We start from the raw sequence: 16,535 nt of genomic DNA, 5'->3' as shown, positions 1-16,535 counted from the left end.
TCGTCGGTATGGTTGGGCACTAAAACTCAGTCCCACTATGGTTCAAGTCCTTATACATCACCTTCAAATAACAGCACCAATTTTGGTTGCTTAATTCGGTGCCATTCGAAAATTAGTCACCTGATTCAACTTTACAGAAGTCAGGTGATGCAACCTAAAGATTGCTGCCAGCAAACCGGGGAAGGGTATCAACATCACAAAGTCAGAACCGCTGTTGGAGCATCTGGGGGGGTGTTCGGCCGATATGGCATGAAGAAACGGGTCGGGCTGTCGGGTTAAATGAGCACTGTGATTGGCTGTTAGCTAGCAAATCAGTGTGCGGGACAAGAAACGGAAGAGACAGGAAAAACGGGTGAAAAATAAAGCTATTTCTCAAGAACTAAATTAACTTTGCTCATTTTCACATCTCCTCTATGGACATAATGGCTGGATGGATAGAAGAGCGCGAAGAGGACAACATGTCTGAAAAAAGGCGGTGTTTGATGGGCAATGATATAAACAGTCGTGCGGGGAGTGGCTCAAGCACAGTTCAGGACTAAATGTAAATCCTTGTAAGTCTGTCAAGCCGCGGTCGGAGAAACTTGATGTGGGGGCTGTATTATGTTAATTAGCCCTACTTTTACATCAGAATTCCACTTGCTCACTAAAACATTTTCAGATATAAGAAGCTCACAAAAGAAAATATTTGTTTGTATATATTTGTTTGTTTCATTTCACCCGGAATGGGTGGGACAGGAGTCCGGAGACCCGACTTTGCATACAAGCAGTAAAAGTCAACTCTGCATAACATGTCCTCTTCTATCAAACCGCCTCATGTAAAGTATAAAAAAATATATTCATACACATTGTGCTAAATAAATTACCAGCAACAAAGGTCGGTCGTGAACATTTTAGATCAATAGATGAAACACTGTGGTGAGGAAGCTGCTCACAATTTCTGTCCAAGACTTAGTGGCCTGATGACTTTAAATTTAGCCGACTGTACAAATACAGTAAAACAAATGAATGAGAATACCAGCAAAAGACAAGAAAGCGGATTGTTACGCACAAAGCGGCCACCCAACTCGCCCTTGACCCCGCAACCACAAGCCACAGAAACAAATAGTAGCTTGCAGACCTCCGCCAAGGCCAAACAAAGATGGCAGATAGTGACGATTCCATCCTCCTATCTCTCCGAGAGACTGATATTACGCTATGCCGGATACAGGCCAATATAAGCAGACGTATTCTCCTGTTTCTATTTTAAAAAGGAAAAAGATACAACCTGATTGGTCATAAGTTGTTGTTCCACTTTGACCCTGTAGGGGGCGGTAATTTGCCTTATTAAGATGTTGACAATCCTGAGAGAGGAAACAAATAGCGTGCAAGTTTTGCCACTCCAAATTTTCACAATCATTAAATGCTAATGCTAAGCTAATAGGGACATGAAAAGCCCCTTTACTGCTGCTTTAAAAATTACTACCATTACTAAGTTGATGAAACCAGCATTTTCCACAGCTTTTCCTTTCAGTGTTGCTTTTGAAACAGAATTACACGGAAGAAGTCGCCACAACAATTTTGTAACTCTTTTTCCACACTGATCGTAATAATAAATATCAAACCTAAATGTCAGATCTACTGTTATGGCTCCAATATGCCAATTTCGTGTAAGCTGTGTGAAAGGGGAAAGATTCAGAATGTTGTCACACAATTAATCACCTGAACGTACGACGCACTAATACAGTAATCGTCGCCGGAAGTGAACATAGCTTAACTTTCGCTCTGCAAAAAAACATTAACAAGGACCTTTAGCTAAAATGCAACGCTGGATTTTAGGTAAGCTGTTTCAAGACAAACTTCAGCTGACACTTTAACATTTTATTAGCTGATATTACGTCATCCTTGTCCAGCCGTGCTTGTTGGGAGGCTGAGCGCGCTCCGCTCGCAGCTTCGGAAAGCTTTACTATCCGTTTATCAGGCTTGACTCTGACTAACTGAACGGCACAGTTGAATAACATTATGAGTTTCCGAACAGAACGTTAGTCAAAAGTTCGACTCCTTTAGTAACGTGGATGAACCTGGCAAGATACAACATGGGGAGATGTTGGGTGAGGCTGCGATGATGCACAGCCAATCAGCTCACGGGATAAATCCACTTGTGCTCTCATTGGTCGATTTTGTGCCAGGAACCAATCATGTGCTGTGTGTGTATATCCCGTCTTTGCTGTGTTCTGTTTAAAAGGCACAGGTAGAAACATTTTTTACGATTTGTTGTTACGGCTCGGATGCGCATAAATGAAGTAGCTGGAGGCTGGCTGGATGGCCTCGCATATCTAATCACCTAATTATGGGATGCTGTGTTACAGTGTGGAACCGCAAATATCCCACTTGACTCGGGTCTGTGGCAAATGACTATCGTCACAGCTCAGTTGTGCCAATTTTATGCAGTATTTCATACGTATCTGACTTGATGTAATTACCTGCATGTCGGATGCTGTGCCATATCCAGCCTCACTGGGTTACGTGTAAAAGGCACCAGTGGCTAAATGCCAGATCTTTCGTTAATCACCTAATTTAGAGACGTGGCTGTTTAAAAGCATGCACAATTGCAGCTAAATCCTGACTTTGCTGAGTTATGTGTAAAAGATACCAAAAGGATATATGTGTCGAACTGATGCAGATAAATGCTCTCAGATTTTTTAATAACCCACTTTGCTGTGTTCTGTGTAAACACTGGAAGAATATTAACAGAACTCTGTAAGAAAGAGGCTACCGATGCCAAAAAGACTGACAAGTTTCCTTGTTGACATCATCCAAAAGTGTGGTCAGAAATTGACAATTGCGGTAAGAGCGCGGGAAGTGACACAAAACAAGCCAAGCCTCACACGTTTTGCTTCAATCATTTCCCATTCTCTTTCATTTCTAATCCTGAGACTTTTAACTAACTTTTACACACACCATGTCGCTTCCACGCAAAGGGAACCTCAACATGTCGAATTCCAGCTGTTTGCAGCACCACAATGCTGGCCAATAATATTAACAAACACTCGAGCATACGCACATCCCCTTGATTTAGCCATTTTTTCTTGAAGGAGGAAAAGTTCCTTTCCATATTATATGGCGTCAATTCTAACTTAAGTCCTGATATCATGTGGTAGCATCCCGCAAGGCACCAGTGGCTCAAACTAAAATTCTACCAAGAATGAGCCTAATTACGTCAAAGGGTAAAAAAAAATTGCGTGAACTATGGTGCAGACTAAAGCGAGTGAGTTTCTACTAAGGGCGAGCCAAAAGGTGGCGGAGATGGAGACTGCGAGGCAAAAGAGGGTGCAGAGGTAGGTAATGAGGTAGGGGGGTGGTCGACGTCGATGGTGTCCGAGATAACAACCACCACGCCGGGTGTTATTTCCGGGGCTGACTTTCAGTTTCAATTGCAAACTGTGAAGCCCACTGCCGAGCTACCGAGCGGCACCAGTCGCTGTCAGTTCAGGACCCGGACAACTAGCCCCACTTCGGCGGAGAAACTGCGCCAAAAGTGGGGCTCGCGTTGTTCGAAAAGTGCGAGGAACAAGTGCGAAGAGACGAGGCGTTTGACAGCTTCCTCTCCGAAGGGAAGCCACACAAGCACAGCAAGCGAAGCGAGTGTCGGGGAAGGCGGCGGTGGCTTACCCGAAACGGAGCCGGTGGAAGCGACGCCAAACGCGGACACATGCGTGCGTGTTCTCCGTGAAAGTTGGCTGCTCCGCGGGCGACCTCGGCACAGCCGCTGCTCCGTCGCCGCCAAGCCCGAACCCAAGCCCAGCCACCGCCACCGCCACCTCCGCGGGTGCTGCTGGCTGGCTGCTTCTGTGTTGCTGCCGCCGCTGCTGACGTGACTGCCGATAAGGGCACATTTGCATACTAGTGACCTCCTCCCTGATTGGACGTCCGGGCGTTTGCTGCAATTTCACCCCGGAGAAGTGTCATTAAAAAAGAAATAATCATAATAATAAAGTTAGTAAAATTCAACAAAAACCAAACCAGTTCTCCCGGTTCAAGAGAACGAGGCTCTGCGGCGCCGCCCACACTTGGAGAGCGGTTGATTTGATCACCGTGCCTCCGGGCCAAAGTCCCCGTGTGTTGTGGTGTCGTGACACCGCGCATAAGATGGCCGCGTTGGAAGCCAAAGAAGCCAATCCGGAGAGCTTTTACTTTGGCACATGGACTACAAGTCAGTCCTCCCATGCGAACATGTCAGGCGCCCCGGAGATGAGCTCATCCACAGCGGGACTATACGGACCTCCTGTGGCCAAATCTGTGTATTACACCTGCAGCAATGTGCAGCTCTCAACTTTTGTTAGAAAAGGTGTTCAAGTTGGCCATAAGGAGCGAGCCTGGCGATTGTCGGTTGTGATGTCACCAAACGTGGAAAAGTAAAAGGAACTATGGAACATTTTAGACGAAAGAGAAAATGAGTTGTGGCGATAGCAGCTCCTGAATGAATGTGCATTCCGTTACCAATCCATCAGTCACCGTCATCCACATACGAGTGCTTCATGCATTTAGAGCAGCCATCCATCCATCCATCCAACCATGATCTGAGCCGCTTCTCCTCACGAAGGTCGCGGGTGTGCTGGAGCCTATCCCTGTCATCTTCGGTGAGTTAGCAGGGCACAACCTGAACTGGTTGCCAACCAATCACAGGGCTCACAAAGACAAACAACCATCCGCGAACACAATCACACCTAGGGCAATTCAGAGGGCCCATTCAACCAGTCAGGCATGTTTTTTGGAATGTGGGAGGAAACCGGAGTACCAGGATAAAACACACGCAGGCACGGGGAGAAAATCCACACAGGAAGGCCGGATCCCGAAATCGAACCCTGAACCTCTGAACTATGAGGCCATCGTGCTAACCAGTCAGCCAGTGTTCCCCCCGCATTTGGAGCAATGTAAGCTTATTTAACAAAATAATGAAAATTAGAAATAAAACTAATAATGAAGTAAAAATATTTTAAAGATTTTTTACAGTTATCTTTACATGGCTTAGACTAATTAGAAATAATATTAGAATAATAAATTAATTAATTAATTGAAAGTGGGTGCATAAAATGCATGGGTGAGGAGGACCCAATTATTATCACCCTATAAATAGCTGCATGCATGCGTGCACGTGTAGTTTCAATGCAACAGTGTAAACATACAAACATACTTTGCGTCATGATAAGCTGTTGTACATTAAATTGCCATCGCTGATTCAGGTAAATGAGCCATCTTCAAACCAGTATGTTGGCCAAACACCACTTGAGGCCAACTCAAAATGATTCTAATTAGATACATAGGAAAGATGTTTTTCTTCCCTCGCTTGTCTCCAGTTTTCCTCATTCAAATTACTTTTATTTTCGTACATCATTGGGACACTATTGTGGGCTATGGGCATTTGGGTACCGATGTCTTTATCTGGTTTTCTAAAGAAAGACATAAAATGGGCCAATAAACGTGTACACTACGTAGGTAAAGACACCCAATCCATATCAAACAAACACGGTTAATCTACTAATATTTTATATGCACTTCCTGTTCCAGCTTTTATTGTGACACTGAATTTATACCTTTTCCGGCATCTCACTGAACGACGTAACAACTTAACGACAACTACGCTGTAACGGCCCGGGTACATGGAAAACGTTGCACAAAACGCTTTAACAAAACATTTAGGTGGAATAGATTATGGGCGTGCTTATAGACACGTCAATAATAATGACACAACTTACTGGTCATCAGCGCACACTGCTAAACGAGCTCACAACACTGTGGGCACGCTGGCTCCAGACTACTTTGCGCCGCACACTCCGTCGTCTCCAGTCCTCGAGCCACGTGACACCGTACATGCCTGTGTCACATGAACTCACTTTGTACACAAAAACGTTATACAAATTAGGCAAATTAGGAACCATAGTAAAGTTTAACATCCTAGGACTATACTAACCCTTTCTAAAATTATAAAATACAATAAAAAAAAACTATAATTCAAATATAAAATACTTAGTTGCGTCTCAAGACTCAAATTGAGTGTACAAGGAACTTGGTGGGCGGGCACGCCCCCCTATGGCAAGCCCTTGGTGACCGGTCTGAGATGTGGTTCACCCAAAACTGGTTGCCACCCAATCGCAGAATTTGATAACAATGACAAAAATGTAAGAGAATCATTTAAAAACAATCAAACAACAAAAACGGACAGTTTTCGTAAATTATAACTGAAGCCACCCGCTTCAAAGACAAACATGAAAGGTAAAATCAAGAAACGTGTTTACGCTGTTGTTTTTATTCTTCTATAGCAGTGGAAAATATCAACTAAAAATAAAGTAAAAATAAAAACAAGAAGAAATCTAATGTTACAAATGTAATATAAATGTAATTGATAATGCAATATATTCATGGTGAAGGCGAGGGGTGCAACAGAGACATTTCATTAAAAATTCAAAACAATGATGACTGAAATAAAGGGTGTCCAAACTAGAGCCCCCGGGCCATTTGCAGCCTGCCATCACTTTATTTAATTGTACGCAGCATATAGTCAAAATAACTTGGACATGGTCCTTCACGCTACTGGGTGCAAGTGTTGAAAAAGTGGGGCGGTTGCAACACCCCCATCACCAAGGGATGCGACTCACCTGACGATATAGCAACTACAACAACTAATTGCTTTTATAAAGCACTTTTATACATGTGTTATTATTTAGAAGAATGTGTCTGTCCTGTTTGAGAGAGATCGGCCCAAGTTAAGAAATTAGTCCCAACACTGAACAACGCTTGCTTCCTGATTATTGGATATCTGAAACCCACGAACACAAACAACATACTTCTCTTTGTTGGTATTGCCTTGAAGCTGGCCCTGGTCCTAAATATGAAGATCTGATGAGGGCAGAAGTAGATTTACTCCAGTGGGATACAGGGTAGCGGGCCACTCCAAAATCATAAAAAATTCAAAACACAATATGCCTTCTCACAATAAACGAAAGCTGTGATGTAGCAATTTCTCAGTATGATTGCTTGATAGAATGGTTTTAGCATGTTTAATATCGTTGAGGAATGCCAAAGTGGCCCTTGCATGATTCGATGATTTTATGTATGGAAAAAGGAAAAAGTTTGGAAGTTTCATAATTCTGGATCCATGAGTTTCAAAGGCAAATATGAAAGGTCGCCAAAGGAAATGTAATGGTACAACTAAAGCGCCACAACTGCTTTCACTTCTATTTGATGAATTTTTAATTCTATTTTATATTATGAAGCATTATAAAAAATAAATGAAACAACTGATCCCAATAGAAATAAAACCAAAGACAACATTAAAATAGCGATAAAATAATTATTTATATTAAAATCAGGTAACATGAAAACTATGGATCCCAAAGACAAATAATGATAACATCACTCACTAGGTGCACTGTTGTGCAAGCACCACATCACTTTTGTAAGTTTAGTTTTATTTGTTGGTGATTTCATCATTCTCTAAACACAAAATATTCAACCGAGATTAGATCATTTTTAGATGGAAAAAAATAAAACAAAATATACATATATATATATATTATAGAATATTTACGTTTCATAATTTTGGTGGATCAATCTGTTTCAAAGTTTTCAGAAATAAATAGGACCCAAGAGTAAAAGCGCCACAACGCTGTTGACTAATTTTGTTTCAATCGTAAAATATTCATAAAATGTAAAATATCAACCTGCCCCAACCCCCCCCCGAAAAATAAGGATTCATCCTGACAAGTCAAGTCAAGTCAATTTTATTTGTATAGACCTTAATCACAGACAAGTCTCAAAGGGCTTTACATAGCCACAATCGACATCCCCGATCTTAACCCCCAGGCGGGCAAGGAAAAACTAAAAAAACCTCATTAGGGGAAAAGTGAGAAACCTTGAGAAGGGACCACAGATAGGGGAATCCCCCTTCCAGGATGACCAGGCTGCAATGGATGACAACTGGGCAACATTTGACACATACAATGATGCTATGCAATGATAGATAAGATAATATAAGAGTCAATTGAATGAAGTGCTGCAGGAAGATGATTTCAGTGGAGTGGGTCCTCATCCAGGGCCGTAATATCCATGGCAGCATAAAAAATTTACACTGGACAAAGATTTATAAAACTGATTCAATTCATAAAATTAAGACTTAATATTAACCTTTTCAGTTTCCATGATGCATTTTGGAAACTGGGAGGCTCACAAGAAAAACTATTAACTGTACATACAGGAACCACCTGACCGCCCTGTGCAGAAATGAAAATGGATTGGTAAGGAACAAAATAAAATTGATTTGGAGGCAAAGAACTAGACAACTAGATCCAGCAGGTTTTTATTTTTTAAGCACCAATCATATACTGTACATCCGGATCAATAACTTGAATCAAATTAAAAAATAGTTTTTTTTCATATCTTTTTATTGGAGAAACAGCAGAGGGGGAAACCTAAAATGTACCTTTGGAGTCATGTGGAATAGTTGTAGTAACTTATTAGGATTGGGATGAAAAACCCAAACTGTCTTTTTTTTTTGTCTTTAAATCAAACTCTTATTTACACATCAAACCTTTAATAAGGAAGCAAAAAAAAGGGCCCTTAGAGAGCAACACATTTAAAAGCCATCTGCGAAAAAAAAAAAAAAAAGATTGACAGATTGGAGGTCCGGTCTTCGCCCAGCTGTGATTGACATTCCTGGCGTGATTAATAAAAACAGTCCTGAGCCGAGAGATCATGACATCCACTGCACTCTTTTTGGACTTTTAGAACAGTATGTAATCACTGAGCCCGGCCAGCATGTGCATATGGATGCTGAAATATGTACACCAATTGCGAGATTCTACATCAGAGACATCCATTTGTCATCTTTGCCTTATAAACTTGGTTTGTGTACGCTAAAGCTGTTGGTGGGCGAAGCTTTTAAAGCTGAGCAATATTCATAACGTCTTTATGTGAGGATCCGGCACGCAAATATGGCGCGGCCGGCGATGCGGGTACCTCCCACGAGTGGCCAGTAACTGTGCAAGCGTGGCTTCAACTGTGAGGAGGACTGTCGTCTTTGCTGAAGGGCTGCGTCGACCCGGGTTTGACCCAAGACAGGCCCGAGCCCTGCGTTCCCTTGTGGTGGTCCTCAGGTCGTCTCTAGAGCAAATGACGAATATTGATAAAGGTTGCTTTAGAAAGCACCGCAACACAGTGCACACTTAAGAAACCTGATTCAAACCTGAGAACGTGAACTACAGGTGTGCGAGCACCCTAGGACAGCACATAAGAGTACATGTGGTGGTGAAGCACTTACTTTGTACGTGAACATTCGCTCTTTTGCTTCCTCATGAACAGCTGGGTTCCATGGAGAAAAGCTGCAACACGGAGACAGGCCACATTATTGCTTGGGCACTCCAACATTATACAAGGAGTGAGAATGAGCGAGCCACCTTATTGCGTAGGGATCGTCTATCTTGGGCTGGTCAAAAAGACGACTGTTGCATAGTTTCACACTGTCCACCACTTTACTCTTAAACAGCTGCACGTCCTTTTCATACCTGAGGGGGGGATACAGCTATTCAAACTTGCTGCGGATAGTGGAAGTGCTATAGAAAACGGATGAACAGTTCAAGGGACAATTGCATTTTCCCCTCCCCTTTTCCTGGAGGAATTAACTCGGAATTGGTCACTTGCACCTTAAAGATAACATTGAGGTCCAAATGCATAAGCGCAACAATCCTATGGTAGTCACAATCTGTTAGTACCTTCCATTTGTTCACATTTCCACAAAATAATTAAAATAGGACTATGGACACTCACAGTACAGCAGCTTCTGGGTTGACGGGTTCTGAGGTGTTAATCTTGTAGAAAACAGTACGTGCATACATGAGGACTTGCCAGATGTGATTGTGATTCCGCCTATAACACAAAACACAATCCATCCATCCTTCATCCATACCGCTTCTCCTCACTAGGGTCGCTGGAGCCTATCCCAGCAATCTTCGGGCAGTAGGCCAATTTACGCATATAGAAAAAAAAAAAGTGGGTAAATTGCATTTGTGTTCACCTCCATTTGGTGAAAGCTCTTTTGACGTCGAGCTCGCCAGAAACTGGGTCGACAAGTGGATGGAAGACTGGCATGTCGAAGACTAATTTCTGTAAATCAGAACACCAAAACATATAAACATCATTGTGCGACAACTGTAAAGGGAATTGTTAAGAATAATAATATTATTATTATTATTATTGAAAACATGGCCAGTGGTTTAATTCATAAGAAGAAATCCAGTCTAGATAAAATTTTCTACCAGCTGCCATTAACCCAAATGTTTTCTTCACAATATGTTCAATGCAGCCCAGTAGTCTAAACACAGTCGTCTGATTAATATAGTTTTGCCCATTGTTACGGAGGGCACACATAGCAACAATGCAATAAATTGGAACACGTTCCCTCCCTTAAAGTTTGCAGAGATCCGATCAGATGTCTCTTAATGACTATCCTGGAATGTGGGAGCGTGTTAAAAGTGATCTCAGGGATCCTCAGCAAAGCATTGGAGTGTGGGGGGTTTGTACTACAATTGTGGATGTGAAACCAGTTCAGTATTAAAGATTTTTTTTTTTGTGTGGCCAAACCAGAATTGGGCCAATGTGTCTCAAGTCCTTCACCACAATAAAAATGACAAGAAATTTTAACAGCATTGTAGTTAGCAGATGAGCTAAGAATTAAAATTAGCCTAGCTTCTTCCAAATCGTCTTCAACTATTTGCTTTTCTTCTTTGTTTTTTCTGGTAGTCAGGATTACCTGTTACAGGTAGTCTTTGTACTACGACAGAAATTGTGCGTGTGATAGGTGTTGGTTATTGAGTTGACAATTACACGAGACTATAAGCATACAGTTGCAGGGTCCCTCACATGTTACAAAACGCTATAAACTTGAGATTATTATTATTATTTTTTAAATCAACCAATTACTCACTGGACAATCAGCATCTGGATAGTTATCTGGTATATACACAGTGAACTTGAAGACTCCATCCTGGTACAAGCCATGTCTGATGAAGATGACTCCAAACCACACTGAGCCGGAACACAAATGAGTTACATATTACCAGGAATATCAATTTTGAGATGAAGCACCATGCTTTAAATCATTTGAAGTGTTTGGTGCATACTTACTAAGGGCTGACTTGTAAGAAGGTTGCACGTAAATTCCAGGGAGTTTTTGCTTAATCACGAGTGTGCTGCAGGTCATATCACAAGCAAATCAATTCAAAATGCACGTAAACAAAAGCTTGGTTTGCATATGCCGCCAGGGCAACTTACAACTCCGCCAGCAGGGAGTATTCCAAGTAGAAGGGGCCGTAGGGTGCGTGCGGGCCATTTGTGGAGTGGGCGGGGCTTCCCAAGGCCGTGGGCTTGGTGACGGCAGCCGCATTCTTTGGGATGGCTGGAAGCTGCTTCTTGCCAAAGGGCAAACGGGACGGGCTGCTTTTCACCTCGCCCTGTCCGCCCTGGTCTTCACTTTCAGGTCTCTGCACGAGAACACGAAAGATACCTTGATGACATGAGATGAACACCTTGTACAAAATGTGCAAATTTATTGAAACTAAATTAGACTATATTTAGATAGACCATTTACAAACATTCTGATTCCTGTCAGAGGACAGCAAGCTGTGGGCATTCAAAGGTTTGGATTGGAAAGTCGAATATCTCCTGGTGTGAAAACTGATGCTGTGATAATTTATTTGCCAGTATCCGTTAACCATCCTATCAGATTATGGTGCTCCTTATCTGTTATGAGGCTTGTCAGATCGGAACTGCGAAGCTGTCATTTTGTTACTGATGTGACTAGATAAAACGAAACGTCATTGTACCTTTATAACCTCATGGCACAAGTGAATACAGCAGGGAACGCAGCGGAAGTTCGGCATGTCAAATGATGACAGACGTGCGTGCCTTGCTAGCCTTCAGCATATCTTGTGAATCTTGATCGGATCTTGCGAGACTTCAACTCAATGAGCATATAAAATGATGGACACCACAAGTGTGCTGTCTTTCCTTCTTTTTGTATTTTTACCACAGATTAAAAGTGATGGCAAAAACGGAGCATCTGATGAAAATCGTACACCAGTAAATTTAACATATTGCAACACAGGAAACTTGAGTCTGTGTTTTGGCTGCTCAACAAATATGGATCAAATGATTAAGCTGCATTTAGTCTATGTATTCATCACGGCGTATGTTGGTCAAAGCTTATAGTGTGTAAAGACAGATGGCGTGAGAAGACAATTTATGACGCCTTGTCTGTTAATCTGACGTAGCAACCGTCATGAACGATAATACGGGTGTAGTATTTTAGCATCAGTCTGCCACACACACTCTGGAGCACCTTTGCACATATAGCTTTCTTTGGTGGATTATTTAATACTGGTTAGCAGAAAGAGTAAATCAATAAATAAGTAAAATTAATAAAATAAAAAAAGGAATGGGACAACTGTTGAGACAAATCAAACGTATGTAATGCTGGTGACCTATGTGGTTAGGCTTGGAGGAACTCATCACCAACCGATGGTCTCACCAGGTCATCAGTTAAGGTTAACATCTATTTCTAATTAATCGAAACATGAAAGCCATGCTACCAATATAGCAGTGGCTTAGATCGGCTTGCATACAGTGCAATGTTGCATACAATGCATGTCGCATGCACGTTCATGAGCGTGACTTTGGTCAGGCAGGCTACATTCTAATCTTGCTCGCAGCTTGAAAACTGGAAACTCCACCTTTAAAAATGTTAGTGAAAACAGTCGCTGTCCAATTCAAGATTTACCATTGGTGACAATTCGCAACACACCTAAACATATCTGCTTCACAATCCTGAGATTCTGGGTTTGAATGGCAACTCCGACCTTTCAATGGCATTTGCATGCTCTCACATGCTTGTGTGAGTTTTATCTGAGTAATATCGTGTCCTCCCACATTTCATTAACATGCATTTTAGGCTCACTAAAGGATTTAAAATTGCTTCATAGTTACAGATGTGGTGTGAACGGTTATCTGTCTGTGTAGTACATGTTCAGCAAATTTGGTCAGTCCAGCATGCACTCCACTTCTCATGCAATAATGTTTGCTGGGATCGTCTCCAGCTCTACGAGCACTATAGAAAAAGGATGAACAGGTTCCACTGCCATTGTTCCCAAAAGGAAAATAAGATTCTCCAAAAATCCTTACACCAAAATGAGATGGCAAACCTGACAGCATCATGAGAAAGTCACAACTTCATGACAACCCTCCCCTTGCTTGTATAGCAAAAATGCACTCAAGTGGCACCGTAAAACATCACATTTCTACGTTTAATAGTATCTATTTTTTGGAATATGAGGTTTTAGCTCACCGTTTCCCAAGTTAAAACAAACATAGACCGTCACTTTTACATTACCTTACGACTCGTATTGACAGACATTCTCAAGGAGAGGTTCAGACTCATAACTCATGTAGAAATTCAGTGTGGTATCCCCCCTATTTTCTTTAAGTAGGTCCCATGACAGGTGCTGGTCGGGCCATTCAGAGAGTAATTTATGTGGATCTGTAACTGAAGACAAAAACAGACAACAGGTGAAAACTGTCTGAAAATAGAAAATGATCAGGAGTGCAGCAGAAAACGATCTAAGTTAATTTATTTGGTCTAAAAAGTCTCATTTACAAGAAATAAAATATTGTAGTTCCTCCATGTACACGAGAGACTTATGGTGAAACGCACAGCGGACAAATGGACTTCCACTGGATGGTAGAAGGTACAAACAGACCCTTATTTCACACTAGGTTTATTTGTGAGTAAACTAAGATAAGACAAGCATTATTTAATCACTGTATAAATACTTTTTAGCAGTGATGTTTTTTTATAATGGAAAAGGTGCCACGGCTGAAAAAAAGGTCTGCTTTTTTTAAACTGATAGACTTAGCATGCTGACTGTATTATGCATGATCGTTTTTACATCTCTAACACTTCAGTCATGCAAATAGTAGGCTGACTACAAAGATTCTAACGTTATGCAAGTTGTTAGTAACTGAGTTTACACAGTCTTTCGCTTAGCTGGGGGACCTCTCGCTACCTTCGTGGATCACTTGATGTATTCTGTTATTTGTAAGTAGACAATATATTATTTACTTGCTCAAAACTACTCTTTAATTCTCTGCGCTTTTGAAAGAAAAAAAACATTCGGATGCAACCTCACCTGTTTCTCCCTTTTAACCCAACCTTTAGCATTAGCATAATAGATTCAACGACGATGACAACTTGTATGACGCACTAATTTGAGCCTAAAATGCTCACCGTGCTTATTAAAGACACACGATTAACTTCACAAACGTGTTTACCTCGACTTGTGTGTGGTCAAATGCTCAGCTGTTCGCCATTTTCACGGGTGTAAACACGGCTAAACAAGCTAGTGGGGTTTATAGCTAAACACTTGACAGCCAAAGCTCAACCTAACAATAGAGGGGTGGGTGTTTCTATGCGTGAGTGCGCATTGTCATTGGTGGGTAGAAATCACGTCATGGGATTTGATTGGCTTAAATATGGTTACGTATTTACCAAGTGCTAAAAAATAGCTTGACTGAGACCACAGCGACGACGTGTGGAGGATGCCAGTAACACAGCCTCTTCACGCCGCAAAAAATGAAAAGGGACCATTCACTTATGTTATAAATCGTGAATTGTACTAAACGACCAATACAATGAACACAATTCCCAACTGTAAATCACATGTGTTTTTCATTTATATCGCTGTTTTGCATGTGGTAAAGCGGAAGTAAAAATAAAGTAAAGCAAACGGGTCAGCAACCAGCTGTCTGCTTTAACAGCTGCCCATAGTGCCAAGACATCAAATTACGCTTTGTCAGTAACTTTTTGCCAGATAATACGTTAAGTCACAGCTATGTCAAGACGTTATGCTTACAATATTTAACAGTATTGTTGTTCAAGTGAGCGAATACTCCCATTTCATCCAATATGGTGAAAAGAGCACGAAATGAAAAAAATAAATAAATAAACACTTCAACAGGATTACGTATAATTCGAATTTTTGTGCAGACATACTTTGTTTTTTGTTCACCTGAGGATAAAGCTGCTCAGATAAAGGATGGATGGAGATATCAATCCAGATTCAAGCTGCGGCCATCAAAAATCTAAAACCCATATTTTGAGTTAACATCAAGGTTGAAGAGGAGACGCTATTCAAGATCCAAACTGTTGCACACAATTTCATCCAAGATGTTCATCAACTTTCGATTCGTTCAGATTTTGACCGCCAAAGAAATCCCCCCAAAATTTGACAGAAATATAATTAATATGCGCATGAGTCAAACTGGGCCTTCATAGATACTGTAATAGTTTTTTTTATTATTTTTTTTATTTAATAAAATCCAAAGTTAGTCAGCATCCAAGCGGCTCAGATTCTCACCCCAAAAATATAAAATAACACTCATTTAATTTAATGGTAATCTAATTAAAATCTGTTCTTTTTTAAAGTCAAATTTGTGATCATCATAATGTCTGTAAATTCATTTCAGGTTAGTATGAATAATTATGTTTTTGGCTTTTTTTCCCCCCTTTTGGTTTATGTGTAACTTTATTTCTCCTGATTCCAAACAAGCTTTGAAACATTTATTTCCAGCATTAAACTGTATCAACGTCATCACAAATAATATAGCCAAGAATGATTATATATCTAGAATTATACATTCTCAACACGTTTAGAATTCACTGTTTTTGCAACGTATTATTGGGCACTGCACTATATCTTTAGCAATATTCAGCGCAAGTGACTCAGTAATTGCCTTCCATCGATTGCTAATTGCCTTCCTTATCTAACGCAACAACAATTGTGGGGTTCCTGTTGTTTTTTTTAATATGAATTACCCTTGCTACTTGCTTATATTTAATAGTTGCTTGAGGAGTCAGTGACCAAAATGCTAAATTGGCAACACTGACTTGTGTTTTGTAATCTTAACTCATCTCTCCTTTTGCAGCTATTTTGTTAGTGTAAGAAATGAACATCAGCTGGGATGGCCTTTGATCTGCGGAAGAGGCTAAAAAATAATTAAACTGATTCACAAATAATTCTGAAAGCATTAGTAAAATCAATTAATCACCTAGCTTTCGTTGGCACTGAAAAATAGTAGTAGCAAAGTTACAGGGCAAAACAAATTGTAAGTGCTTGAGGACACTCGACAATACACACTTGCTTGAAATTGAACGTTTCGGTGGGGTGCACAGCAAGCGTCCCTCGAGGCTAAAGCGCATCCACGCCATCTGCGTCTCGCATTTCTCTTAGTTTTTGACCACACTTCCTTGGCGTTCCGTTGATGGATTGATTTCCTAACAATCACGCCTAATTATATTTCTCGAGCTGAGAAGGAAAAAAAAAAAAACTAATTTAACGCATGAGCGGTTGTATTAATGGGAGGGAGGAATGACATTGTCCAAGTTTGAGCGTAAATAGAAATTATTGACCTCATTATTTGTTATTTGATTGTATATTGTCCCATGTACACTTGAC

At 41.0% G+C, this 16,535-nt stretch overlaps 2 protein-coding genes across 7 annotated transcripts in view; both read right to left on the bottom strand.

The window, feature by feature from the left end:
• The window catches only part of chd9 (chromodomain helicase DNA binding protein 9), a 77,118-nt gene extending 73,020 nt beyond the window's left edge, over positions 1-4,098 (bottom strand). For 5 of the 6 annotated variants that reach the window (XM_088295325.1, XM_088295328.1, XM_088295329.1 and 2 more), the window contains exon 1: positions 3,649-4,098. The gene's annotated coding sequence lies outside the window, so the exon portion shown is untranslated. The remainder of the gene's footprint in view (positions 1-3,648) is intronic. The other variant, XM_088295326.1, reaches the window with a different exon arrangement.
• A 4,218-nt stretch (positions 4,099-8,316) lies between these two features.
• aktip (akt interacting protein) lies at positions 8,317-14,495 on the bottom strand. The gene is made up of 10 exons (XM_088297219.1): positions 14,353-14,495; positions 13,415-13,567; positions 11,302-11,510; positions 11,155-11,219; positions 10,955-11,055; positions 10,046-10,134; positions 9,799-9,897; positions 9,429-9,536; positions 9,293-9,353; positions 8,317-9,135 (listed from the first exon to the last, which is right to left on the bottom strand). The coding sequence occupies exons 2-10, from the start codon at positions 13,460-13,462 to the stop codon at positions 9,028-9,030; spliced, it is 888 nt and encodes a 295-aa protein (XP_088153345.1). The 5' UTR covers positions 13,463-13,567; positions 14,353-14,495; the 3' UTR covers positions 8,317-9,027.
• Between the last annotated feature and the right edge of the window lie 2,040 nt (positions 14,496-16,535).

Source organism: Idiotropiscis lumnitzeri, chromosome 5, assembly GCF_059441095.1.
Source record: "Idiotropiscis lumnitzeri isolate Australia: NSW breed Sydney's pygmy pipehorse chromosome 5, RoL_Ilum_1.0, whole genome shotgun sequence".
NCBI classification, from domain to species: Eukaryota; Metazoa; Chordata; class Actinopteri; order Syngnathiformes; family Syngnathidae; genus Idiotropiscis; species Idiotropiscis lumnitzeri.
Note: the sequence above shows the minus strand (reverse complement) of the source record. Positions and strands in the feature narration are given on the sequence as shown.

Coding starts and splice junctions, on each gene's coding strand:
- aktip (XM_088297219.1), bottom strand. CDS start 13,462: ATGAGTCTGAACCTCTCCTTGAGAATGTCTGTCAATACGAGTCGTAAG. Junction 9,537..9,798: donor AACCCAGAAGCTGCTGTACT/GTGAGTGTCCAT, acceptor TCCCCCCCTCAG/GTATGAAAAGGACGTGCAGC. Junction 9,354..9,428: donor GACGATCCCTACGCAATAAG/GTGGCTCGCTCA, acceptor TCCGTGTTGCAG/CTTTTCTCCATGGAACCCAG.